The sequence below is a fragment of the Chiloscyllium plagiosum genome, chromosome 4 (genome assembly GCF_004010195.1).
Source record: "Chiloscyllium plagiosum isolate BGI_BamShark_2017 chromosome 4, ASM401019v2, whole genome shotgun sequence".
Classification (NCBI taxonomy): Eukaryota; Metazoa; Chordata; class Chondrichthyes; order Orectolobiformes; family Hemiscylliidae; genus Chiloscyllium; species Chiloscyllium plagiosum.
Window position 1 is genome coordinate 1188717 of NC_057713.1, and position 26061 is coordinate 1214777.

The following is a 26061-nucleotide window of genomic DNA, read 5'->3' on the forward strand; positions in this document are numbered from 1 at the left end:
CTGTTTTCCCTGGAGCATCGAAGGCTGAGGGGTGACCTTACAGAGGTTTACAAAATTATGAGGGGCATGGATAGGGTAAATAGGCAAAGTCTTTTCCCTGGGGTCGGGGAGTCCAGAACTAGAGGGCATAAGTTTAGGGTGCGAGGGGTAAGATATAAAAGAGACTTACGGGGCAACGTTTTCACCCAGAGGGTGGTACGTGTATGGAATGAGCTGCCAGAGGAAGTGGTGGAGGATGGTACAATTGCAACATTTGGATGGGTATATGAATAAGAAGGGTTTGGAGGGATATTGGCCAGGTGCTGGCAGATGGGACTAGATTGGGTTGGGATATCTGGTCAGCATGGACAGGTTGGACCGAAGGGTCTGTTTCCATGCTATACATCTCTATGACTCTACATGAATTTCATTCATTGACATTTTATTACTGTCAGTGTTCTGTCCTGTGTTTACCCACGTAGTTTTACTGCTCTGTTGCCTCAGCATTTCTCTTTAGATTTCTAAATTTCCCTTAACCTGCTCTCCCTTTTCATTTGAAGCCTGCAGCCTACATAAACGTATTAGTAATATTAGTCTAGATGAGGGAGACAGCAGCATCGTTACAGAATGCTAATGTAAGTGGGTTAGCAATTGAGATACCTGGGTTAATGCTGTGGGGCATGGATTCAAACCTAACCACGTAAGCCAGTGACTTAAATTCATTTAATAAAATCTGAAATGAGCTAGTCCTAATTGCGAAGACCACGAAAATATCATCAATTATGGTAAAAGCCCAGTCTCCTTTAGACAAGAAAGTCTGCCACCATTATCAGGTCTGGCCTATATGTGACCCCAAACCACAGCTTTATCCTTCAATCAAAAGTGCCCTTGAAATACTCAGTTCAGGAACATGTCAGGATGTGCAAAAAATGCTGGCTTTGCCAGTGACATCCCATCAAAATATTTTTTAAAAAGGTCATATAATGTCTCGTGTTTCATTGTATTTCACACACAATCAAATACTCTTTAGGTTCAGAAGTTTTGTATTTGGGGAAACGTGAGAATTAGAAACTCCAGTTGGTCATTCGGCCTCTTTAGCCTATTCCATTAATTGATAAGAATGTGGCTGATTTGATTGTGGTCTCAAATCCATTTTGCTGTTTGCTTCCATTACCCTTAATTCCCTTTTTCATCCAAAATCTGACTAACCCAACTTCCACTGCTGTCTGGAGCAGAGAATTACAAATACTCACAACCCTGTGAGGGATTAAATTCCTCCTCAGTTCCATCTTCAACAGGAATCCCCTTATTCTCAAGCAGTGCCCCTAGTTCTAAATTCTGTGATGAAGAGAAACATCCTGTTAGCATCTACCCTGCCAAAACCCTCAGAATCTTGTATGTCTCAGTAAGATCATCTCTTGTTTTTCCAAACTCCAGCCAGTATCAGCCTATCTACCAGCCCACCTTCTCCAGCATAAGACATTCCCTTCATGCCAGGAATTAGTCTAGTGAACCTTTTTATGAACTGTTTCCAATTCAAGGTTACCCTCCTTAAATAGGAACTGTACACAGTACTCTGGATGTGGTCTCAACAATGCTTTGTACAATTGTAACATGACTTCCCTTCTTTTAAACACCATTTTTTAGCAATAAAGGTCAGCACTTTATTTTCTTTCCTAAGCACTTGCTGTGCCTGCATGCTAATGTTTTGTGATTCATGAACCAAGACATCAAAGTGCCACTGTACCCCAGCATGTTGCAGTTTGTCTCCACTTAAATAATAGTCTGCATTTCCAGTCTACCTGCCCAAACAGGCAAGTTCATATTTTCCTATTTTATACTTAATCTGCCAAGTTTATGCCAACTCACTTAAACAATCTGTAGATCTTTATATACTCTTTTGTATCTTTTTCCTCAACCAGCTTACCAACCTTCCTTTATATCAGCAGCACATTTGGCTTCCTTGCAGTCATTCCCTTCATGCAGGTCATTAATATAGGTGGTAAATAGTTTACAATAGTCTCGTGACATGTTACAGGAAAGAAATGCTGCAGAAACAAGCATAAGTACATGCTTAATATGCCTCGTGCCTTTTTCACCGCAGAAACCTTCTAAAGTTAAAGAGCTCATTTCCCTGGTACTCCACTGGATATTCAACCTGAAAATGACCCTGTTATTCCAACAATGTTCACTGAAGAATGGTCACTGGACCTGAAACGTTAATTCTGATTTCTATCCACAGATGCTGCCGGATCTGCTGTGTTTTTCCAACAACTTCTGTTTTGATATTGTTTACTGCTGGTTGGGCACTCCTTTATCTGTGCTACTACATCACTTCCAACACCATAATCTTTAATCATGACCCTTTTACGTAACGTTTTATCAACTGGCTTTTGGAAATACAAATGCAGCACATCTACTGATTTCCCCTGTATCTTCCCCTCCTCGTTGCATGCTGAAAGGTCTCCAGTGAAGTTTGCACTAGTTGCATAAGTGCAGCCTTGGAGAGAGAAAGACTGAATAAGATGATATGAGGAATGAGAGGATCAACTTATGAGGAGAAACGAGGGTGATGCGTGACATTCCAGCCCTCGAGCCTCACATAGGTTCAGCCTTGAGCATGCCTTCGAAACAGAGTTTGCAAATCCAGGTTCTCTGTCTGAGTTTGCATGCTGGAAAAACAGCCGAAGATGAATCCTGCTGCCCAGCATATCTTATTTTATCATCAGACAATGCCTGACCTTAGACAGAGAATATTTTGTCTTTACTCCTTGCTCCATGTCACTGAAGTTTCTCTTCTTTTTGGGTTGCCAGGTCTTCCTGGTGATTCCAAGATTGTTCAGGTCCTGGAGGAGGAATCCCGAATCCGGCTCTCACAGTTCAATCAAAAGGATATCTCCATGGTTTTCAGCAGTGTCATGAAGCTACATCCATCCATTGAGCACCCATTAATTGAAAGCTGTCTCACTGGCCTGGAGAAGAACATTGAGAAGGAACGTCACCCCCAGACCTTGTTCCTCTTGCTCTCTTACTACAAACTGAAGGCTCAGGCACTGCAGTCTGATGGCTACAGCAGCGAACAGCTTCTCAACAACCGTAAGATCCTCCGATTGGTCAAGCACACACTGGGGCACGTCACCAATGTAAGAGACCACGAGATGACCCTCCTGGACGAGATGCTGGCTACGTGTGCCCGGGAGACCAGCAACAAGTCACTGGAGCTGATCTTTAGTTCTCAACTCTTCTATGAGAACAGGCAGGAAAAGTTCATCAATAGCTTGGCAGGTAGGGTGCAAATAGACTTCAGAGTTTAAGTATCAACCTTTTCACAGATCATATTCACTTCATCCAGCATTTCATCGTAACTGTTATAATGAATCATAGCATTTAAACCAGCATGGCATTGAAGTGTAGTTGGGAGAAACATGTGCAGTGGGTAATCCATCACAACACTGTAACTAGTATAGGTACAGAAGGTATTTAACCCAGCTTTGTACTGTAAAGTTACAGTGCATAAGCAATGGCAAACATTTAAAGAGTTTATGGAAGAACTTCAACAATTGTTCATTCCTGTCTGACACAAAAATAAATTGGGAAAGGTGCCTAATCATGACTAGGAAGAGAAATTAGGGATAATATTAGGTTCAAGGAAGGGGCATTCAAATTGGCCAAAAAAACCTGCAAACCTGAGGATTTGGCGTAGTTTAGATTTCAGCAAAGGAAGATAAAGGGATTGATAAAGAAGTGTAAGCTTATGGGGAATGTATAAACCGATTGTAAAATTTCTACAGGTATGTGAAAAGAAAAAGAATAATTAAGACAAATGTAGGTCCATGACAGTCAGGAATAGATGAATTAATAATGGTAGACCAATTTTGGTTCTGTGTTCACAGGGAGGACATAAATAATGCACCAGAAATGTGGGGGACACAAAGTCTAGTGAGATGGAGAAGCCAAAGAAAATTTGTATTGGTAGGGAAATGATGTTGGGGAAATTGATGCAATTAATAGTCAATAAATACCCAGGACCCAATAATCTACTTCTCAGAGTAATTAAGGAAGTTGCCTGAGAAATAGTGGTTGCATTGGTGGTCATCCTCCAAAATGCTTTCGACACTGGAGTAGTTCTTATGGATTGGAGAGTAACTAATGTAAGCCTTCTAATTGAAAAGCGAGATAGAGAGAAAACAGGGAAATATAGATTGGTTAGCCTAATGTTGGTAATAGGGAAAATGCTAGAGTCCACTACAAAAGATTTAATAGCAGAGGATTTGGAAAACAGTAACAGAATTGGACAGAATCAGCATGAGTTTACAAAATGGATATCATGCTTGACAAAACTACTGGAATGTAGTACTAGACAGGGTATATGTTGGAAGGATGTTCCTGAAGATCAGGGAGTCCAAAACCAGGGGTCACTGTCTAGGGATACTGGGTAGGTTTTTTAGGATTGAGATGAGGTGAAATTTGTTCACCAAGAGAGCAGAGAGCCTATGGAGTTCTCAGCTACAGAACGTAATTTAGGCCAAAACATTGAATGTTTTCAAGAAGGAATTGGGTGTAGTTCTTGGAGCTAAAAGGATCAGAGGATATTGTGAGAAAGTGAGTACAGGCTACTGGGTTGGATGATCGGGCTTGGCGGGTCTAACAGCCTACTCCTCCTCTGTTTCATATTTCATTACTTCTTACTTGTGTAAATCCAGAGAGTATTCAGTATATCACTGCACTATAACTGAAATATAACTGCACTAAAAATGCAGATAGCACTTAATCAGGCACTTTGTTGTAACTGGGATAAATACAGGCAGTGTTTAATCCAGCACTGTACAGTAACTGGGAAAAATATAGTAGTACTTAATCCAGCACTGTAGTGTAACTGGTATGTACAAAAATGTTTAGTCAGTCTCTAAAACCTATCTTTTATTTGTGACGCATGGTCATTGCATTGGAACAGGTAACTGATTGTTGTGTGTCTCCCACCCCATGACAATTCCAAGTGTCTTTTGCTGTTTTGGCAGAAAATTACTTTCTTTTGCCATTCCTTATAATCTAATTTTATTTCTCACTTAAACCACATCAATGATGAGGGCGACATGGTGGCTCAGTGGTTAGCACTGCTGCCACACTGTCGGGACTTTATGATTCTATGATACCAGACCATTCTGTGTCTTTGCCAATGTTTCAGTTTTACATTTACTGACCTGGCCTTTGAACCTCATTCAGTGCATGATCCTGTGCACAAACAGCTAGATGTTAATTTGGTTGTGGAGGGCTTTGCAGTTGGGTCTGTTTGTGTCTTTTTTGGCCCTAATTGCTTGTGACCTTCTCAGCAGAGGTCAGGTGTGAGAATCTATTATCCTACTGCCTATTCCACAGTGACAGAAGCCACTATAGGACCCTACTGAGCCATTGAACTGACAAAAATTCCACCCTCTCATATAAGAGCATTTCTTTCTACTTTAGAGGAACTCCCAAAGAAAGTGGATAGCATCACCCCCTACACCATGGCACTCATTGCAAAATATATTGCGCGTCATCGACTACGTGAGACCAGGCTTCTGGACACGATCGCAGATTTCCTCATCAAAAAGGGTGAAAACCTGGACAGTAAGGTAATTGTGTATAGTTTCTTTATCAAAACAGAAAATATTTTTAGGAAACACAGTGTTGGAGTTCGGGGTAAGCCATGATTGAGAGGATTGAAAGGAAAATAAAACAACAACATCTTGCATTTATATGGCATCTTTAAATTCCATTAATTGACCCAAGGCACTCCATAGGAGCCTTTTTTACAAAGTTTGGCACTGGGTACAAGGGGACATTAGATCAAATGTTCAAATGCTTGTTAAAAATGCCTGTTTAAGGGGATGTTTTAAATGAGAGCGAACCGGAGAAAAATAGAAATGAGAGACATGAGTAGACCATTTGAGCCTGCTTTGCCATTCAATAGGATCACAGCTGATCCTCTATCTCAATGCCATATTCCTGCTTTTTTTCCCATACCCCTAGATGTCTTTAAAATCTGAAAAATTATTCTCTTCCTTTTTTGAATAGATTCTGTTAGTTGACCTCCACAGTTTTCAATGGTAGAGAATTCCACAGGTTCACTACCCTGTGAATGAAGAAATGTTTCCTCGTCTTCGTCCTAACTGGTCGAGCCATATATTAAAACTGCATCCGTGCCAACTCACCAAACAGTGAAGACATCCTCCCTGCACATAGTCTGTTGGGCCCTGTCTTAATCAGATTCCCTCTCATCCTCCTGCCTGAAACGTTAACTCTCCTGCTCCTCAGATGCTGCCTGACCTGCAGACCTTTTTCCAGCACCACACTTTATCGACTCTGATTCTCCAGCATCTGCAGCCCTCACTATCTCCTGAATGCAGGCCCAGCCAAACCAATTTCTCCTCATAGGACAGACCTAACATCCCTGGTATCAGCTTATTCCACTCTCTGTTTCCTGTCTGTCAACAAATTCTCAATCCATGCCAATATATTATCCTCTATCCCGTGTGCTTTAACTTTGCCACTAACCTTTAATGAGGGACCTTATGAAAACTTTCACAAAGCAGAGATTTCTGGAGGGAGTTCCAGACCTCAAGCCCTTGGCAGCTGAAGGTGTAGCTGCCCATGATTGAATGGTCAGCAATATATCTTATAATCAAATATGACATCAAGATTGTGAATGGTCTGATTAACCTCAACAGTTACCAGGGAAAAGGATGGAATCACTATCTGTGGAGTAGAGTTTGTAGCAGATCTGAAAATAATAAGCTTTGACATTTAATTGGAGGAAATTTCTACACATCCAGTGCAAATAATCAAACAACTGAAAGATAGTGAAGGTTTCAACTGAGGTGAATATTTACAAGGGGTCTGGGGAGTGTGTGAAATATTTAAAGGGTGCCCCTGGGCAGATATGAATATCTAAAAGGATCGCTGAGAGTGTGTGATTATTCACAGGGCATTCCCAGGAATCCCCATGTGTAATTATTTACATGAACTGATGCTGCTGCCATCAGTTCATAACCTGATTGTGGGCACTGAACCTGGGGCCTCAGGTTAATGTGATGTTACAACTTATTGCTCCCAGCTGTGGACTGTTGAGTGTGAAGCTTGGGCATTGCCCAAGCCACAGGCTTGAAACCAGGTATGACAGTGTTTGACTTTGAGTTGTTTCATGTTGCAGATAATTCAGAAGCTCGTCTTCCCATTCAGTCGGATGAACTACAAACCTTCCCATGAAGCCAAGTTTTTTGCAAAGCTGGAGTCCGTGCTGGAGGTCAAAGCCATGAACTCACCCCTGGCCACAGTCAATATCTTCATGTCCATGTTCCAACTGGGACATTTTCCAGGATCCATACTTGACAAAGTCTTCTCTGCCGCTTTCATCAACAACGTGATGAGTATGATTTTCCTTCATAACTCCCGTAGGATCAAAAGAATTAGGTCTTACTCCAGGTAGTGTTGGAAAGGAGGGTCAGTTAACAGACTGTCAAGGAGGTGATCCTCTCAAGGTGGCATTGTTTCAAGCACTGAGGTGTGGTTAGTTAAAAGAATGCAAAACCACTGCATGGCAGCTGGTGGGAATTAAATTAACTCATTAATTCTAAAATTGAAAGTTATCTCAGTCATAGTGACCACAAAACTATCATTGATTGTCATAAAAACTGAATGACATTTGGGAAAGGAAATCTGCTGTCCTTAACCGATCACACTTCCTCGTGACTCCAGACCCACAGCAACGTGGCTGATTCTTAACTGCCTCCTCAAATGGCCAAGCAAGCCACACAGTTCAAGGGAGGAATTGGGATTAGGCAACAAGTACCTGCCCAGCCAGTGATGCTCATGCCAGATGAAAGAATAAAGAGAAACATAATTTTGAGAGTAATTGTGTGTAAGTCCTCACTATGAGTAATTGCGTAATTTTTTTGTCGTGAGATCCAAGAATTAACTGCACAAATCCCTTAATTTGTGATTGCACGAGTGTCAATATAAACCTTCTATTGTGGAATGCTGATAGTAACTCTGTAAATTCCCCACTCTAGGGCTCCCAAGATTAACTGCACAAATCTCTTATTATAGGATCCTGAGAGAAACTGTGTGAATTCCAAGAGTAATTCTAGTTGTTTGCAGTGTTTTCTGTTTTTTCAGACAGTCCGTATGGATTGATTGTTCGCCGATACCTGTCCCTACTTGATGCTGCAGTGGAGCTGGAGCACAGTGATTACAAGGGACCTCGACTGGAGGACAGATACAAAGTGATGATGTTTGACCGTGTACTGACTGCAGATGAGGTGAACAGGAAGTACAGGTCAGTGGTCATTTAGATAATTACCGGGAACAAAATTTAGTTATTAATGAACCGTTATGCTGTTATAAACTTGCTCTGTGACAAAACTAACATGAAGGAAAAAAATCTACTTTATGTCATTTAAATGGATTTTCAAGTAAATGAATCAATGTCAGCTTAGAGAAAAATTGACATAAGGACATAAAACGGTTAGTGTTGTAAATGGTCATTTTTCAGGTTATAGGATAGGAAGGGTTTGGAGGGATAAGTGCAGGTGCTGGCAGGTGGGACTAGATTGGGTTGGGATATCTGGTCGGTATGGACGGATTGGACCGAAGGGTCTGTTTCCGTGCTGGACATCTCTATGACTCCATGACTCTATAAGAATAGGAATAGATCATTTCGCCCTATGAGCCTGTTCCACCATTCAATGAGATCATGGTTAATCTGTGGCCTTACTCCATATACCTGCTTTTGGCCCATATCCCTAATACCTGTGCTTATCAAAAATATATTTAAGTCAGATTTTCAATTATCACCTGATTCATTGCTTTATTTCAAAATTACTTAATGATACCACATTTGAAGATTTGATGGACAGTGAGGATGATCACAATTGACTGCAGCAGGACATAGGCTAGGAAAATGGGCAAACAAGTAGCTGTCGGAATTTAATCCAGAAAATTATGGAGTGATGCATTTTGAGACAAGGGTTAAGGATCGTCTATACAGACTGAATGACATTTTTCTAAAGAGTGTATAGGGTTAGGGATCCTGGTGGCATGGAGGTGAGGTTCCTGTGCATAGAGTTTTGAAGACATAGGCAGTAATGAGAGATCAAAGCTTATTGGACCTTGAGTTTTATGAATTAAGGTGTTGAGTTGTTGCCTGTCTTTCAGGATCGAGGATGACTTGTTTCTTCTCCAGTTCATTGGGTTCTGCAATGCTGATGAATCCAGTGATACTGACTCTGAGTCATTCAGGGTAGTGATAATTATAGAGTTGGGCAAATGGAAGGTTTGAAGGTTTATGTGCTCCTTCAGAAACCTTAACTTTGCCTCTGCACATTCCCAATGAATGTTTTTGATCTGCTTGGTGCATTCCTGGATGAACCTTTTCACACGGCAGGGTCTCCCATGAGTCAGTGGATATGCTTGATCCCATCAGCGATGTTTTGAGGTCAACTCTAAAGTGGAATGATTCAAAAATATTTAACATCATGGCTAGAGATATTCCCTACTCTACCATTGCCATCCAAGCCAGAGGATTAACCCTGGCTTATTCATTTCTGGGATTTGAACGCTGCTGCCAAGGCTAATGTTTCTTGGCCGTCGCTAATTGCCCTTGGAGATGTGATGGTGAGCTGTCTTCCGGAAATACTGCACTCCATACGGTGTAAGGACCCATACAGCGCTGTTAGGAAGGGAGTTCCAGGCTTTTAATCCAGTGACAATGAAGACGTAGAGAAGGGAATGGAGATATTTCCAAGTCAGGCTGGTGAATGCCTTGGAGGGGGATCTTGAAGAGACCTGTGCTTACATGTATTTCTTGATTCATTTGTGGGATCTGGGTTTTGTTGGTTGGGCTCGCATTTATTGACCGTCCGTAGTCGGTGCTGGAGGGAGTGAATGTTTGGGAGACTGTGGTGGATGTGGTGCAAATCAAGCAACCTGTTTTGTTGAAGATTGTTGTTGTTAATTTAGATGGTGGACAGGCTTTGGGAAGGCTGCTGCTCTCTTCATTGAACCATAATTGCTATCCTGGCTTGTTGGTATTGATTGAGTGAGGAATATGCCGGCACCAGAGGTTGTAGATTTTGATTGGAGTAACTGTGCTGTTGTTGATGGCCCACAGTGCCTCATGGATTCCCAGTCTTCAGTTGTCAGATCTATTTGAAATGTATCCCAATTAACATGGTGATAGTTCCACACATATGCTCTTCTAGCTGCTAAAAGTCATTAGTTTTGAGGGTTCTTTCAAAGGAGCATTGATGAATTTCTGCAATGCATCTTGTAGATGATGCACATTGTGGCTGCTAAGTATGATGGTAGAGCGGGCAAATGTTTGGGGATGTAATGCCAATCAAGTTAGCTGCTTTGTCCTGGATGTTGTTGAGCTTCTTGACTGTTGTTGGAGCTGCAGTCTGCTAGGCAATTGGGAAATCTTCCATCTCATGCCTGACCTCTGCCCGGTACATGGTGAACAGGGTTTGTGTTTGTAGCTATAGTGTTTATACAGCTGCTCCAGTTAGGTTTCTGCCAAAGGCAGCTCTTAAGATATTGATAGTATGGAATTCAGTGATTGTAATGCAGTTGAGTGTCATGTTAAGTATGTTCGTTACCTATGTTGGGAATGCATAATCTCCAAAAATTACACTGTGAAAGAAGTTGGAAGAGATGGAAGTGTTTAGCCAATTTCAAGATTGAAGAGGATTTACAGTGTGTTTTCTTGGACAAGGTAGATGTTGAGAATGTGTTTCCACTCTTGCGCGGAATCTCGAACTATGAGATGTAGTTCTAGAATAAGGGGATATTTATTTGAAACTGAGATATGAAGAAGTTTGTTTTATAGAGGATGTTACATATCTGAAATTCTAGATCGCTGAAAGTAATTAATGGGCAAGTGGATAGATGTTTGAAGTGTCAATGACATAAGGATGATGACAAGTTGGCAAGGAAAAGTTGAAGCCTGGGGCAGATCACCCATGGTTTTATGGAATGGTGGGGGCAGCTTGAGGGATTTCTTAAGCAATAGGATCAGAAAAAGGTCAATCAGCCCATTTAGTCGACTCTGCCATTCAATTAGATCATGGCTGATCTGGTAACCCTCAGCTCCACTTTCCTGTCTTTACCCTGGAACCATTGATTAATTCTGTTCTCCTGGCTTCTTCCCATAACCTTTGATCCCCTTACTAATCAAGAATCTATCTATCACTGTCTTAAATGCACTGAATGTTTTGGCTTCCATAGCCTTTTGTGGCAATGAGTTTCACCACCCTCTGGCTGAAGAAGTTCCTCCTCCTCTCAGTTCTTGTATTTGAGACAGATAGGTTCTTGATTAGTAAAGGGATCAAAGATTACTGGGAGAAGGCAGGGGAATGGGGTTGACAAACATATCAGCCATGATCGAACGGCAGAGCAGACTCGATAGACCAACTGGCCTAATTCTGCTCCTGTATCTTATGCTCTCGTAAAAATCTATAGCCTTGAATATAATAAATGACCCAGCTTCAACAGCTGTCTGTGGTTATGAATTTCGCAGGTTGATTACCCACTCAGACAGAAAAATCCTTTGTTTTTTTTTAATATAGAAAAAAAAATCTTAGGTTTTTTACAAAATTACAAACCAATACAAAATAGTATGGCAACTTTATAATATAATAGCAACAATAGAAAACAAACTACTACTCTACTCCACAGACTACAGAAACAAAAAAAACAAACAAACCCTATAAAAACTACAGTTCAATAAATAACCAAGGAGAATAAATAAACAGATGAAATAAAATTAAATCAAGTTGTAACAAAGTAACTTAAATGATATTCAATTAAATTACTGCACTTAGCGCAATCTCATCACAGCTCCCCACCATTGGGAGCAATAGTAAGTAGACCCATATTTGTTCGGGATTCTTCCCCCCAGGGGCCCCCCAAACCGACAGGCACAGTCTTCACAGCTAAATAAAGGCCCTGTGTAATATAGCCAATATATCTACATCAAAATAGTCCAACAAGGGGAGGGGCCATATTGGACTTGGTACTGGGGAATGAGCCAGGACAGGTGGTAGAAGTTGAGGTGGGGGATTTCTTTGGGAACAGTGACCACAATTCTGTAAGTTTTAGAATACTCATACATAAAGATGAGAGTGGCCCTAAGAGAAGAATACTAAACTGGGCCACGGCCAATTATATCAAAATTATGCAGGAACTCGGAAGTGTGGATTGGACACAGCTATTTGAAGGGAAATCCACATTTGATATGTGAGAGGCTTTCAAAGATAGGTTAAAGATAGTGCAGGGTATGCATGTCCCGTTGAAGACAAAGGATAGGAAGGGCGAGATTTGTGAACCGTAGATAACAAGAGAAATTGTACTACTAGCCAAGAGGAAAAGGGAAGCATACATAAGGTCTAGGCAGCTAAGAACAGAATGGGCCCTGGAGGAATATCGGAAGAGTAGGACAAGTCTTAAATGGGGAATCAAGCTGGCTAAAAGGGGTCATGAAATAGCTTTAGCGAGCAGAATTAAGGAGAATCCCAAAGCATTTTATTCTTATATAAAAAGAAAGCTGGTAACGAGAGAAAGGATTGGCCCACTAAAGGATAATGAAGGAAGGCAGTGTGTCAAACCTGAGATTCTGGTCAGTGTTCACTGAGGAGAGGAACATGATGAATCTTGAGATTAGAGATAGAAGTTTGATTAGTCTGGATCACGTTGACATAAGTAGGGAAGATGTGTTGGGTCGGCTAGAGATTATTAAGGTGGACAAATCCCCAGGACCGGATGGGATCTATCCCAGGTTGCTGAGGGAGGCGAGAGAGGAAATAGCTGGAGCCCTGACAGATATCTTTGTGGCATCCTTAAATACAGGTGAGATGCCAGAGGACTGGAAGGTTGCTCATGTTATCCCCCTGTACAATAAGGGTAGTAGGGATATTCCAGGTAATTACAGACTAGTGAGCCTGACATCAGTAGTGGGAAAGTTGCTGGAGAGGGTACTGAGGGATAGGATCTATTTATATTTAGAAAAGAATGGGCTTATCAGTGATAGGCAACATGGTTTTGTGCGGGGGAGATCGTGCCTTACCAACGTATAGAGTTCTTTGAGGAAGCGACCAAGTTGATAGATGAAGGAAGGGCTTTTGATGTCATATACATGGACTTTAGTAAGGCGTTTGATAAGGTTCCCCATTGTAGACTAATGGAGAAAGTGAAGTCACATGGTGTGCAGGATGTTCTAGCTAGGTGGATAAAGATCTGGTTGAGCAACAGGAGACAGAGAGTAGTAGTTGAAGGAGGTTTCTCAAAATGGAGAAAGGTGACCAGTGGTGTTCCACAGGGGTCAGTATTGGGGCCACTGTTGTTTGTGATATACATAAATGATCTAGAAGAGGGCACTGTTGGTATGTTCAGCAAGTTTGCAGATGACACAAAGATTGGTGGAGTAGCAGAAAGCATAAGGGACTGTCAGAGAATACAGGAGGATATAAAAAGACTGGAGAGTTGGGCGGAAAAGTCACAGATGGATTTCAATCCAGACAAATGTGAGGTGATGCATTTAGGCAAGACTAATTCTAGAGCGAATTATACAATGAACGGAAGAGACTTGGGAAAGGTTGATGGGCAGAGAGATCTGGGAGTGCAGGTCCATTGTACCCTGAAGGTTACTGCACAGGTGGATAGAGTGGTCAAGAAGGCATATAGTATGCTTGCCTTCATTGGACGGGATATTGAGTATAAGAGCTGGCAAGTGATGTTAAAGTTGTACAAGACATTGGTTTGGCTGCATTTAGACTACTGTGTACAGTTCTGGGCGCCACATTACCAAAAGGATGTGGACGCTTTGGAGAGAGTGCAGAGAAGGTTTGTGAGGATGTTGCCTGATATGGATAGTGCTAGCTATGAAGAGAGGTTGAGTAGATTAGGTTTGTTTACATTAGAAAAAAGGAGATTGAAGGGGGGACCTGATTGAGGTTTACAAAATCATGAAGGGTATAGACAAGGTAGATAGAGACAAGCTTTTTCCCAGGGTGAAGGATTCAATAATGAGAGGTCACGCTTTCAAGGTGAGAGGTGGAAAGTTAAGAGGGATACACACGGCAAGTACTTTACACAAAGGGTGGTGGGCATCTGGAACACATTGCCAGAAGAGGTGGTAGAGGCAGGGACAGTAGATTCATTTAAGATACGTCTGGACAGATGCATGAGTAGGTGGGGAGCAGAGGGATACAGATGCTTAGGAAATGGGCGACAGGTTTAGACAGTAGATTTGGATCGGCTCAGGCTTGGAGGGCCGAAGGGCCTGTTCCTGGGCTGTAAATTTTCTTTGTTCCTTGTTCTAATATAATCCAAAAAAGGGCCGCCACGTTCTGTAAAACAATTCCGTTTTCTGGTGCACCATATTCGTAAGGAAGTCTAGGGGTATGTGTTCCACGACTATCTTACGCCAACGTGAGAGTCCTGGGGGATTCTCCGACACTCAGTTTATCAGAATATTCTTCCTCGCGCAAAAAGAAAGAGTATTAAAAATTTCTTCCCATGCGCATCCAGGGAGGGAAGCTTTTGGAGACTCAAAAAGAGGGATACCAGATCCAAGTTAACTCCTCAGTTCCCAAAACCTTTACCAAATCACTCGCTGTGTCATCACAATACCTGGTGATCTTGTGGCATGACCGCAAGCAGTGAGTAAGAGTACCAACTGCTATTTTGCACTTGGGGCACATTGGGAACACTTGAATTTCACAAGCCGTTCTGGTGCTAGGTGAGCCCTGTGGAGTACCTTCAGTTGAATAGCATTACAAATCGAGACCTTCCTAACATTTTCCCAGATATCCTCCCACATCTCTGAGGAGATTTCCACCTCTAATTCTTGAGTCCAGGTTTTATATAGCCATTCAATGTCCTTCGAAACATTACTACCTAACAAGGGATAGAGTCTCCTAACCGAGAGGGCACCTGTAGACCGACCCACTCTCCTCTCCATGTCCAATTTGTAGGGATTAACCGTCAGTGTAGTCTTTTTTTTGTACAAAGTCTCTAACCTGGAAGTGACGAAACATGTCATTCCTAGGTCGCTTGAATTTCTGACTCAGCTTTTTGGAGGACATCGTGACCTCCCCTGAAGAAGGGCTTATGCCCGAAACATCGATTCTCCTGCTCCTCGGATGCTGCCTGGCCTGCTGTGTTTTTCCAGCACCGCATTTTTCAACTCTGGTACTCCAGCATCTGCAGTCCTCACTTTCTCCTATCATGACCTCCCCGTCAAACAGATCTCCCAAACAGGAGATTCCTCTGGACTCCCAGAGCTTAAAGCCAGAGGCCATCGAACCCGGCTGGAATCCTGACATTCCCACTATCGCGGTGAAAGGGGAAGTTTTTTTGTAAATTGCCATTGCCCTGCAGCATCATTCTCCATGCTTTAACTGTGTTTAGGACAATCGAGTTTTTACAGAGATCCATAATAATTCTCATCTTGTCCATAAGCAACAAATTAATGAGAGGGCATTTTATCTGGCCAAATTGATCACGGATCGTGACAGGCCCATTCAGCCACATAGGATAACAAGGAACTCAATTTGGTACCTCCTAAAGTCTGGAAAATCTAGCCCCCCCCCCCCCACCTCTCCCCCCCCACCCTTTGCGAAAGCTGCAATTTACCCAGCTTAATAAGAGGCGGCCTATGATACCAAATAAAAGATCCAAGCCAGCTGTAAAGCCTGCACAGTGTTTGCCTTGGCAGCATCAAAGGGAGCATTCTCATGGGATATAATAAGCGTGGAAGAACATTCATCTTAACCAGGGATATCCTGCCCAACCAAGATATCGGAAGATTTTCCCAGTGCCGAAGGTCCTGCCTGATTTTCTCTCGCAGCTGCTCTTAATTGCCTTTGTATAATTGACCAAAAACCGGGGTAATAAAATGCCTCAATGCAGAAAGCCTCCATGTGACCACCGGAAGGGGAAACTGGTTCCATCCCCAAAGTTGGATAATCTTGTAAGATACCCCACAGGCATGGCCTCTGATTTCATGAAATTAATTTTATACCTTGAAAACAAACCAAATAGATTAATTACTTGTATTAAGCGGGGCACAGATGCCATTGGATCGGTTAAAAAGAGAAGGATGTCATCCGCAAAGAAGATAATTTTATGCCTGCCTGGCCCTACATCCGGGGCAATTATATTAGGATCCGTCTGAATGACTTCCGTCAACGACTCGATCACCAGTGTAAGTAATAGTGGCAAGAGAGGGCACCTTTGACAGCAGCCCCTGCCGACACTAAAACTATCTGACCTTATACGATTAGTGAGCACCGCTGCTTTCGGATCACCATGCAGCACTGCCACCCATTTGGTAAAAACCTCTCCAAGACCAAACAGCTCCAGTACATTAGAGGTATGGCCATTCCACCTGATCAAATGCTTTCTTTGCATCCAGGGAGACTACCAAACCTGGGGTCGTTGTTTGCTGACATATTTGGACCATTTTTAAAACTCTCCTAATACTATTGGTAGACCTATGACCCTTAATAAAACCCGTCTGGTCCTCCTTTACAATAAAAGGCAATCCCCTTTCCACCCTTAATGCTGGCATTTTCAACAGGATTTTAAAATCCACGTTCAGTAATGATATGGGCCTGTACGAAGTGCAATCCTCTGGGACTTTTCCTTTCTTAAGGATAAGAGAAATAGTTGCTTCTCTCAAAGAAGATGGGAGACAGCCATGACTGAATGAGTAATTGTACATATCCACGAGTGGCCCAGCCAGCTTGTCTATAAACCCCTTATAAATCCATCTGGTCCAGGCACTTTACCACTCTAGAGCAGCCTTACTGCCTCCTGTACTTCCTGAATTGGCAAAAAGGACACCTGCTCTAAGGTTACACCCAAAAGGTCCAAGGTCTTAAAAAAAGACTCCATCCTCATCATTTGATCCTCACAGCCCTCTAACTGATACAGGTCAAAATAAAATTTTCTAAATGCTGCATTAATCTTTTTGGCATTGCAAGTCAGAGTACCAGCACACTCTCTGATGGATATAATAGATTGGGGGGCATTCTTCTTTCTGGCCAAGTACGCTAGATATCTACCCGATTTATCACCGTACTCAAATAATCTCTGTTTTGCAAAAGAGATTTTCCTCTTTGCTGTTTGGGTAAATGCAGCATTTAAAGTAGCCCTAAGGACTGTAATCCTCTGTAATTTAGTTATAGATGGCCTATCAAAATATGCTAACTCAGCTGCCTTCAGGCAGGCCTTGGGCAAACGTTGCTGTTCTCCCCTCTGTCGTTTCCGGGTTGCAGAGTAAGAAATAATTAAACCCCGTGTATAGGCCTTGGCAGTCTCCCGATGGGTTGCTGGCCGTACCTGAATTGATATCCCAAAGCATTTTAAACTACTGCAAAAAAAACCCTATAAACGGAAAGGGTCAATGCGCCAGTGCCGAGAACCCACCCCACCAGCTCCAGCCTTGACCTCCATAAACACTACCGCGTGATCAGAAATGGTTATATTCCCTATTCTGCAGGGCAGTACCGTGTTCAAAAAGGCCGATGGGGCAAAATACATGTTAATTCTGATATTTCACTTATGTGGATTAGGAAAAAAGATATAATTCCTACCTTCGGGGTGGAGGCATCTCCATACATCCACCAATCCCAACTCCTTGTTCAAGTCCACCAACTGCCTGGATTGTGGAGACATACCCGCAAGACCCCTAGGCATCCTGTCCACCTCGGAGTCAATAATGCGGTTAAAGTCTCCCCCTATAATTGTATGACGCCCCATTGGCCATCAATCTAAAAAGCGTATCCGTTACAAATTTAAAGGGATGTGCCGGGGGCAATATACATTAAGAATCCCATGAGACTCTCCATGTATCGCCCAGACTCATCCTTTATTTGGCCTAGCATTTGAAACAGGAGGTTCTTCCGGATGAGAAGAACTCCTCTGCTTTTGGAGTTAAAAGATGAGAAAAACACAAGGCCGAATCCTCCTTGTTGCAACTGAAATGCTCCTTATTGGTTAAGTGTGTTTCTTGCAACAAGACTACATCGACCATCTCATTTCTAAAGCTTGACAGTATCTTTTTTTCTCTCAATTGGTGCGTAACTCCCCTTAACATTCCAGATGTACCATTTAAACGAATAGTTAGCCATTATCATCCAAAACAGTCTGAGACCCCCCCCCGGGAGGAAGAACCCCACTCAGAGCATGCCGAGTTAAAACTATAAACAGTACATTTAAGTTTAAAAAGGCAACTTCCAAAACTACTCAATCAAAACTTCTAACAACTACTTCTACAACATAAGAGCATAAAACATAACTGAAAGGAGACTTTTCCCCCTTGCTCACAGGGAGCACTCATACCACCCATTAATCCCACCATGATTCCTTCTAACTGAAGCCGAAGCCATGCCCCTGCCCCAGACAACACAAAGTAAGGGAAAAAAAACAATATTTTATGACAAGAAAGTTAAAAGTTGGCACCCAACCCATCCCTCCATACTGTAATCCTAGGCACTCCTGGTAGAACAACAAAAAAAGACCTCTCCCTGCTTCTCCCAACCGTCCCTCCCCCCATCCAAGCAAAGGATGACGCGGAGGGGAAGAGAGGGGAGAGGGAACAAAAACAAAGGAAAAGAGTTAATTATGACCCCGACATATTTTAAAAGGAAGACCAAGATCACCCCCCGACAACCAGGTAAACCAGGCAAATTACAGAAAAGAAAAGCAGAATAGAATTCGGGCCTGTCAGTCTAATTTAGCGCATCCAAGAAGTCCTTTGCCTCTTCTGGTGAATCAAAGTTGAACATGGACCCTCTGTGGCTGAATCGCCGGATATCTAACAGAATACTGGATATTCAGGTCCCTCAGCCGCCTTTTTACCTCATCAAATGGCTTCCTCTTGCGAATCACAACTGGAGAGAAGCTCTGAAAAAGGATGATTTGTGATCCTTTATATACCATAGCCTAGGGATCCTTCCAGCATCATTGGTTTGTCTCTATAGTGCTGGAGTTGCACAGGGGCTGGGCGGAGGCGCTGGTCTGAGCTGGGCCTGCGCACAGCAACCTGGTGAGCACACTTGACCCACACCCAGCACACCTCAACCTCCAGCCTTAGAAACTGTGAGACCCATTGCTTCAGAAAGCTGACGAGGTGGCCTTCTTCCTCCCGTTTGGGAAACTCCAGCAACTGGATGTTCTTCCGAAGACCTCGATTTTCAAGGTCGTCGACCTACTCCTCCAAGGCCCGCACTTGACATTCCAGAGCCTAAACCCTGAGGATTCAGCTACGGTTCCCCCCCCCCCCCAGATCTCTGCGAACTCCGAGATCAGGCTCCGCTCTGCAGGTGAGTTCTCTGGGGTGGCTGGGGAGGCCGACACTGCAGCTACTAGTGCGTCTGTTGCTGCAGCAGGGGAGGCAGGGGGTGGTTCCCTCGTGCTCCTTTCCCTTAGTCATCCTTTAAACTGCACCAAACTAGTTCAAGAGGTCAGGAAATAACTATTTTCAACAAATTGGACAATGAAGGGAGGGTGAGTGCCCCACTTTCCCTTGGCTCTAGTGCAGAGCTCAGCAAAGTAGACCTACTGGGTCACTGCCATCTTGAACCCCCCTCCCCCCCCCATCCTTTCCATTTTAAATGGGTGACCCCTTATAAGTTATGGCATTTTATATAATGACACTTACCCCAATATTAAATTATGCACTTGAAACTTTAACCAATCAAGCAATAGGAGGTAGTCTAGTGCAGTAACTCAGGAAACTTTATTCAAACTATAAATAATACCTAATTAAAAAATCATACCTAACGCAGGCCCTGTCTGGCACATATACCCTTCAAGACCCAGTCAGCTCACACAGTACTAGAGCTTTTTAAAATTTATTCATGAGATGTAAATGGTGCTGGCAAGGTTAGCATTTGTTGCCATTCCTTGAAGTCATTCTGAGTATGACACCTCTGAAGACAGTCAGTGTTAATGAAGTTCTGCAGGCTTTTAATCTTTACACCAATGGATAATTTACTGAGAATTGGTGCCAAATCTTAAAGTACAGAAGTAAGCCATTTGGCCTGACATTCCAATACCAAGTGTTTGAAAGAGCTATCCAATTAGACACAATTCCTGCTCTCCTCACAGATTACTACAGGTTTTCCCTTCTGTTTCCTATTCCTGTAATATCCCATAGCCGTACAAGCTTTCTCACAATTTGCAATTTCTTTAAATCTCGTCTCAATCCATTCTCCTAGCTGCTTGGCTACTCAGGGCGTTGTAGTCAACCTCCTAGAAACCAGGTGCAGGAAATTCCTGGTTGGAACCTTCCTATCGCAACTCTTTTGTTTCTCCTGCCTTTGGTTCATCCCTTTGATTCTGATCACCATCCCACATTTCCACCCTCTGTGGTAAGTTACCACTGCCAAAGATAGCTGCCTGCGGGAGGCAGAGTTGGCTGTGGCGATACCACACTGGCACACAGAAACACTTGACCACTCGCTGGTTGTCCTGCTAGCCCTCTCCCGCCCTGTCCTGCTGCCCTATCCACCACAGAGCTTACTGTTTTGCTGAGGAAATGGTGAAGTCAGTGAGGTGGAGGGTGAGGCACCAAGTGTTTTTTCTGAGCTCACTGGTTTTCTAATTAATTTCAAGACCATCAAGCTTCCGTATGAAATAAAATATGAAGTTACTATGCAGGTCTTATATGGTCAAAGGGAGTCCAGCTGCAAAGCTGCCTTCCTGCAACAAATGGCCTTTTATTTGTGACCCCTTTGGAAAAGGCCATGATGGATTTCTCTCTGAAAGGTGTAATGTTAGTATAGGCTGCTGTTGGTTTTCTATTGAGCTGAAATATGCCTCACTATCTTACCTATTATGCTTTCCAGTTACAAAGGGTTGGTGGCAGAAGCTTTGAGACAGCTGATTGGGGATCAGTGTTACAAACAAGACGAGGTTCTTCCCCCAGGGTATTATACAGGTAATGATCCTTAAATGAGCTGTCTTCCTGTTTTAATACACTGCATCACTTAAAGAGTAACTTGTGAACTCTGCTATCCCAGTATTGTGATATATAAATTGCATAGTTTATATGCATTTAATATTGGTTCTTTTAAGTTTGGACTAGCAATATATATACAATATGTGTCTGAAGTTAATACTTAAGTTGTCTGTGCTTCTGTAGCCATGGAGATTTCTTCTAATACAGTTTGGGGGAGGTCCATTGGCTGCAATAATGAGTTTTTCATTAAACAAGAAAACCACAGAACTGAAAATGCTGGAATTGAAAGAAAATGGGATTTACTGGAAAACCCCAGCTAGTCTGACAGCATCTGTGGAGAGAAAGCAAAGTTAATCTTTAGGGTCCAGTGACTCTTCTTGGTGTATTTGCTGACAATGGGGTGAGGGAGGGGAGAGGAGTAAACAATAGGTGGAGATGGAGCCCAGGGAGAGAGAGAGAGACAACAATTGGACAGACAAAGGAATGAGGGAAGGTCATCCTGGGAGAATGTATAGCTGCTAATTAGAGCTGATAGTGGCTGACTTTAGTTGATTCTGGACAAAATTGATTATCATATGGACAAATTTCTTGGTAAAGATATGCACAGATTACTGAAGGTGGCAAAACAGGAAGAGAGAGCAATTAATAAAGCATTCGATGTCCCCAGCTTTATTAATTGGCATAGAGTACAAGAGCAGGGTGGTGATATTAAACACTTGTTAGACCTCAGCTGGAGTATAATGTACAGTTCTGGGTGCAAGATGTAAATGCTTTGGAGAGAGTACCGAAACAATTTACAAGGATGGTTCTTGAAACTGGAAACTTCAATTTTGAGGATAGATTTGAGAAATTGGGACTGTTAATCTTCTCTTCAAGAAGAAGACAAGATTTGAAAGAGGTATTTTAAAATCATGAGGAGTCTGGAGGTAGAGAGAGAGAGAAGCTGTTCCCATTGGTGGAAGGAGAGGCAGTGGCATGGTGTTAATGTCCCTGGATCAGTAATCCAGAGCCCCAGTTCTGGGAATGTTGATTTGATGGTGAAATTGGTCTAGTGGCGTCAGTCTAACCAGTTCTGAAGAACAGTCGTATTGAACTCAAAAGTTTACTCTGTTTTTCTCTCCACAGATGCTGCCAGACCTGCTGAGTTTCTCTGGCTCTTTCTGCTTTTATTATTATCATAGTACTCTAAATGTGGTCTAACCAAAGTTTACTATTGGTTCACAATTTTCTCCCTATCTCATAAAACCCAGTGCCTGGTTTGCTCTTTCTGTAATAATCAATTTATAGTTAGTTAATCTGTCTTGTTTTGATGATGCTGTTTGAGGGATAAACATTGAGTAGGACACTTAGGGGGATTTTGCATTTCTTCAAATCTGGCAATAGGATCTTTTGCATTCCTCTGAACAAGGAGAGAAGAATGGGAAAGAAGCCCTTGATTTAAAATCTAAAAAGAGAGATGGACCCTCTATCAGTGGGTTCTCGCTTTGATCTCTGATGGGTGCTCAATGAACAGTTGAATATTTCTTGAGCTTAGGGCCAAGTAATGTTGAAAGTGGCCCGTTTCTAATTGCCCCTGTGTGATTATGTGGTCCAGCCAGACAGCAACCTAGTGTGATTTGTCTGTGGATGAATTAGCATTGGTTGTGATGCCACCCACAGTTGAATTGTTTGTGCTCTAAATCTAAGCTCATGTTTAAAGGCTGGTACTTGGCTGTCTCAAATGAAGCCAGTGGCCTTAGGCTGTGCATCAGGAAGATTCGAGCAAACAAAAGGAGGAAAATAAGACTTGGAGTAATCCTGATTTCTAATTTTATTTTTAGTATGTAGGTGACTTGAGCAAAGTTATGTATTTTGTTCCCTAGATGCCCTTGAAAGACATCAGCAGCCCAATTGTATTTTTATGACCATCAGCAGTTTTCCTGCAAATTTATTTTTCATAGTGACAAACCACAAGTTACCCGGTTGTTTCAATTCAGTTTAATAACCCATCATAGCCTCTTTCTGTGCCATAAATTATTATGTTTGTCCTATGGAGATTATGTGCAGCATAGGTTCACGAGGTCAATTCCTGGAATGGCGGGATTACCTTACACTGAAAGACTGGAGCGACTGGGTTTGTATACCCTTGAGTTTAGAAGACTGAGAGGGGATCTGATTGAAACATATAAGATTATTAAAGGATTGGACACTCTGGCGGCAGGAAACATGTTTCCGCTGATGGGTGAGTGCCGAACCAGAGGACACAGTTTAAAAATATGGGGTAGACCATTTAGGACAGAGATGAGGAGAAACTTCTTCACCCAGAGAGTGGTGGCTGTGTGGAATGCTCTGCCCCAGAGGGCAGTGGAGGCCCAGTCTCTGGATTCATTTAAGAAAGAGTTGGATAGAGCTCTCAAAGATAGTGGAATCAAGGGTTGTGGAGATAAGGCAGGAACAGGATATTGATTAAGGATAATCAGCCATCACCATGTTGAATGGTGATGCAGGCTCGAAGGGCAGAATGGCCTACTCCTGCACCTATTGTCTATTGTCTATGTCAGCTCTCTCTATCGCACTTTAATCAGCCCATTTGCTCACTCTGTCCCCATATCCCTGTAAGTTATTTTCTATAAGTTCCCTTTCAAATTTCTTTTGGAATTATTGATCATTTCCACTTCGACCATCCTCTTGTTCCACATTATTACCACTCACTGTGTTTAAAAAATAAATTCCATAGATTCTCTCATGTATTTCTCACTCAAAACCACAAACCTGTGTCTCCCCGGTCCTTCTATCTTCAGCATGTAGAAAGAGTTTTATGAGTATACGAACAAGGAACAGTGTTCCTGTCAGCCCCTTAAGCTTGTGCTGCCATTTGGTAAGATCATATATAACTAAAAACTAACTGATTAAAACTAAAAATCTACTTTCCTGCCTACCCTGATAACTTTTCAATCCCCTGCTTAAACAATCATCTCGTCACCTCTACTTTAAAAATATTCAAGGACACTGTTTCCACCACCTTTTCAGGAAGAGAAAATGTTTTGTCTCACCTCAGTTTTAATGGGCAACTCCTGATTTTTAAACAGTGGCTCCTCATTCTCGATTATCTGCAAACGGAAACATTTTCTCTACTTTGATCCTGTCAAAGCTCCTCTTGTATTCTTCAATCAAGTCTCCCTTCACATTTCTAAACTCCAGTGGAAACAAGCCCAGTCTGTATAACTTTTCCTCATAAGCCAACCACTCATTCCAGGTATCAATCTAGTAAACCACCTGTGAACCGCCTCTAGTGCATTTGCGGTGTTCTTTAAATAAGGAGACCAAAACTGAACAGTATTCACGACCTACTGTTCCCAATATTCTACATAATTGAATCAAAACATCCTGTTCATTCATTCATTCAGAACATGCGGGCATCACTGGCTGGGTGACTATTTATTGCCCATCCTTAATTCCCCTTGAGAAGGTGGTGGTGAGCTGCCTTCTTGAACAGTCCATGTGCAGTAGGTAGGTTCCCATTCTGGATGTAAGTTTGCTCGCTGAGCTGGAAGGTTCATTTCCAGAAGCTTCATTACCCTACTAGGTAACATCTTCAGTGGGCCTCAGGCAAAGCAATGCTGAAAATTCCTGCTTTCTATTTATATCTTTGGGTTTCTGATGTCATTTCCTGTGGTGATATTATTTCGATGTGTTCCGAACGGAACTCTGTCAACAAACACATTGAGTTAGACCCCCATCTACCACCCCCGAGAGAAGGAACTGGAGTGACTTTTCCACAAGAAATAACAACACCACAGGAAATGACTTCACCAACTCAAAGATGTAAATAGAAAGCAGGAATTTTCAGCATTGCTTCACCTGAGGCCCACTGAAGATGTTACGTAGTAGGGTAATGAAACATCTGGAAATGAATCTTTCAGCTCAGCAAGCAAACCTACATCCAAAACCTCAACCTGAGCTACAAATCTTCTCAAAACTCGGGAGATTCCCATCTCATGAACAAATCAAAATAAAGGGATTAAATCAACTTTAAATCATTAAAAATCTGGAATTAAGAGTCCAATGACCAGTAAACTATAGCTGATGGTCAGAAGAACCCATCTGATTCACTAAAGTCCTTCAGGAAAGGAAACCATATGTGTCAATATTGCTACGTTGCCAATATGTGACTCCAGACCCACAATATGGTTGATGTTGAACTGCCCTCTGCTCTGCACTGCACTAAGGGATGGGCAATAAATGTTGGTCTAGTCAGTGATGCTCGCATCCTGTGAATGAATAAAAATGAGTCTTAATTGGTTCCTTAGGGGCCTCAATAGCCCTACGTCTTTCATTGTTACTGTAAAACCCCATATAGGGTGGGGATAGGTAGGGAAGAGTGTGGCCATCTGCAAGATTCACAAATTGTCCCTTTCTCCTCTGAACACATCAGCGGTGGAACGTAAAATGTAGCCCAAAGTGTCACACTCTACCCTATCAAACCCCTTCAGCATCTTATATGTTTCTATGAGATCACTGCTGTCTGTGTGCCAGACCTCTGAGAATGTAGTCCCAGTTTACTCAGCCTCTCATCAGACAGACATTTCTGTGGCCAGCAGAGAAAATGCAGAATGGTGTGTTGTTTCCCTGGTGCCAGGATCAAGGATGTCTCAGAGAGGGTGCAGAATGTTCTCACAGGGGAGAGGGGCCAGGAGGAGGTCATTGTCCACATTGGAACCAACGTCATTGGAAGGGAAAAGGTTGAGATTCTGAAGGGAGATTCCAGAGAGTTAGGCAGAAATTTAAAAAGGAGGTCCTCAAGGGTAGTAATATCTGGATTACTCCCAGTGCTACGAGCTAGTGAGGGCAGGAATAGGAGGATAGAGCAGATGAATGCATGGATGAAAGCTGGTGTATGGGAGAAGGATTCACATTTTTGGATCATTGGAATCTCTTTTGGGGTAGAAGTGACCTGTACAAGAAGGATGGATTGCATCTAAATTGGAAGGGGACTAATATACTGGCAGGGAAATTTGCTAGAATTGCTTGGGAAGATTTAAACTAGTAAGGTGGTGGTGGGGGGGGGGGGGGGGGGGGGGCGATGGGACCAGGGAGAT

At 42.6% G+C, this 26061-nt stretch overlaps 1 protein-coding gene across 4 annotated transcripts in view; it reads left to right on the forward strand.

The window, feature by feature from the left end:
• fastk (Fas-activated serine/threonine kinase) overlaps positions 1-26061 on the forward strand; it is a 70042-nt gene that overhangs the window by 14350 nt on the left and 29631 nt on the right. For 3 of the 4 annotated variants that reach the window (XM_043687552.1, XM_043687553.1, XM_043687554.1), the window contains exons 3-7: positions 2794-3264; positions 5443-5591; positions 7169-7385; positions 8134-8293; positions 20871-20962. In XM_043687552.1, coding sequence (XP_043543487.1) covers positions 2794-3264; positions 5443-5591; positions 7169-7385; positions 8134-8293; positions 20871-20962 — 1089 coding nt within the window. The remainder of the gene's footprint in view (positions 1-2793; positions 3265-5442; positions 5592-7168; positions 7386-8133; positions 8294-20870; positions 20963-26061) is intronic. The other variant, XM_043687555.1, reaches the window with a different exon arrangement.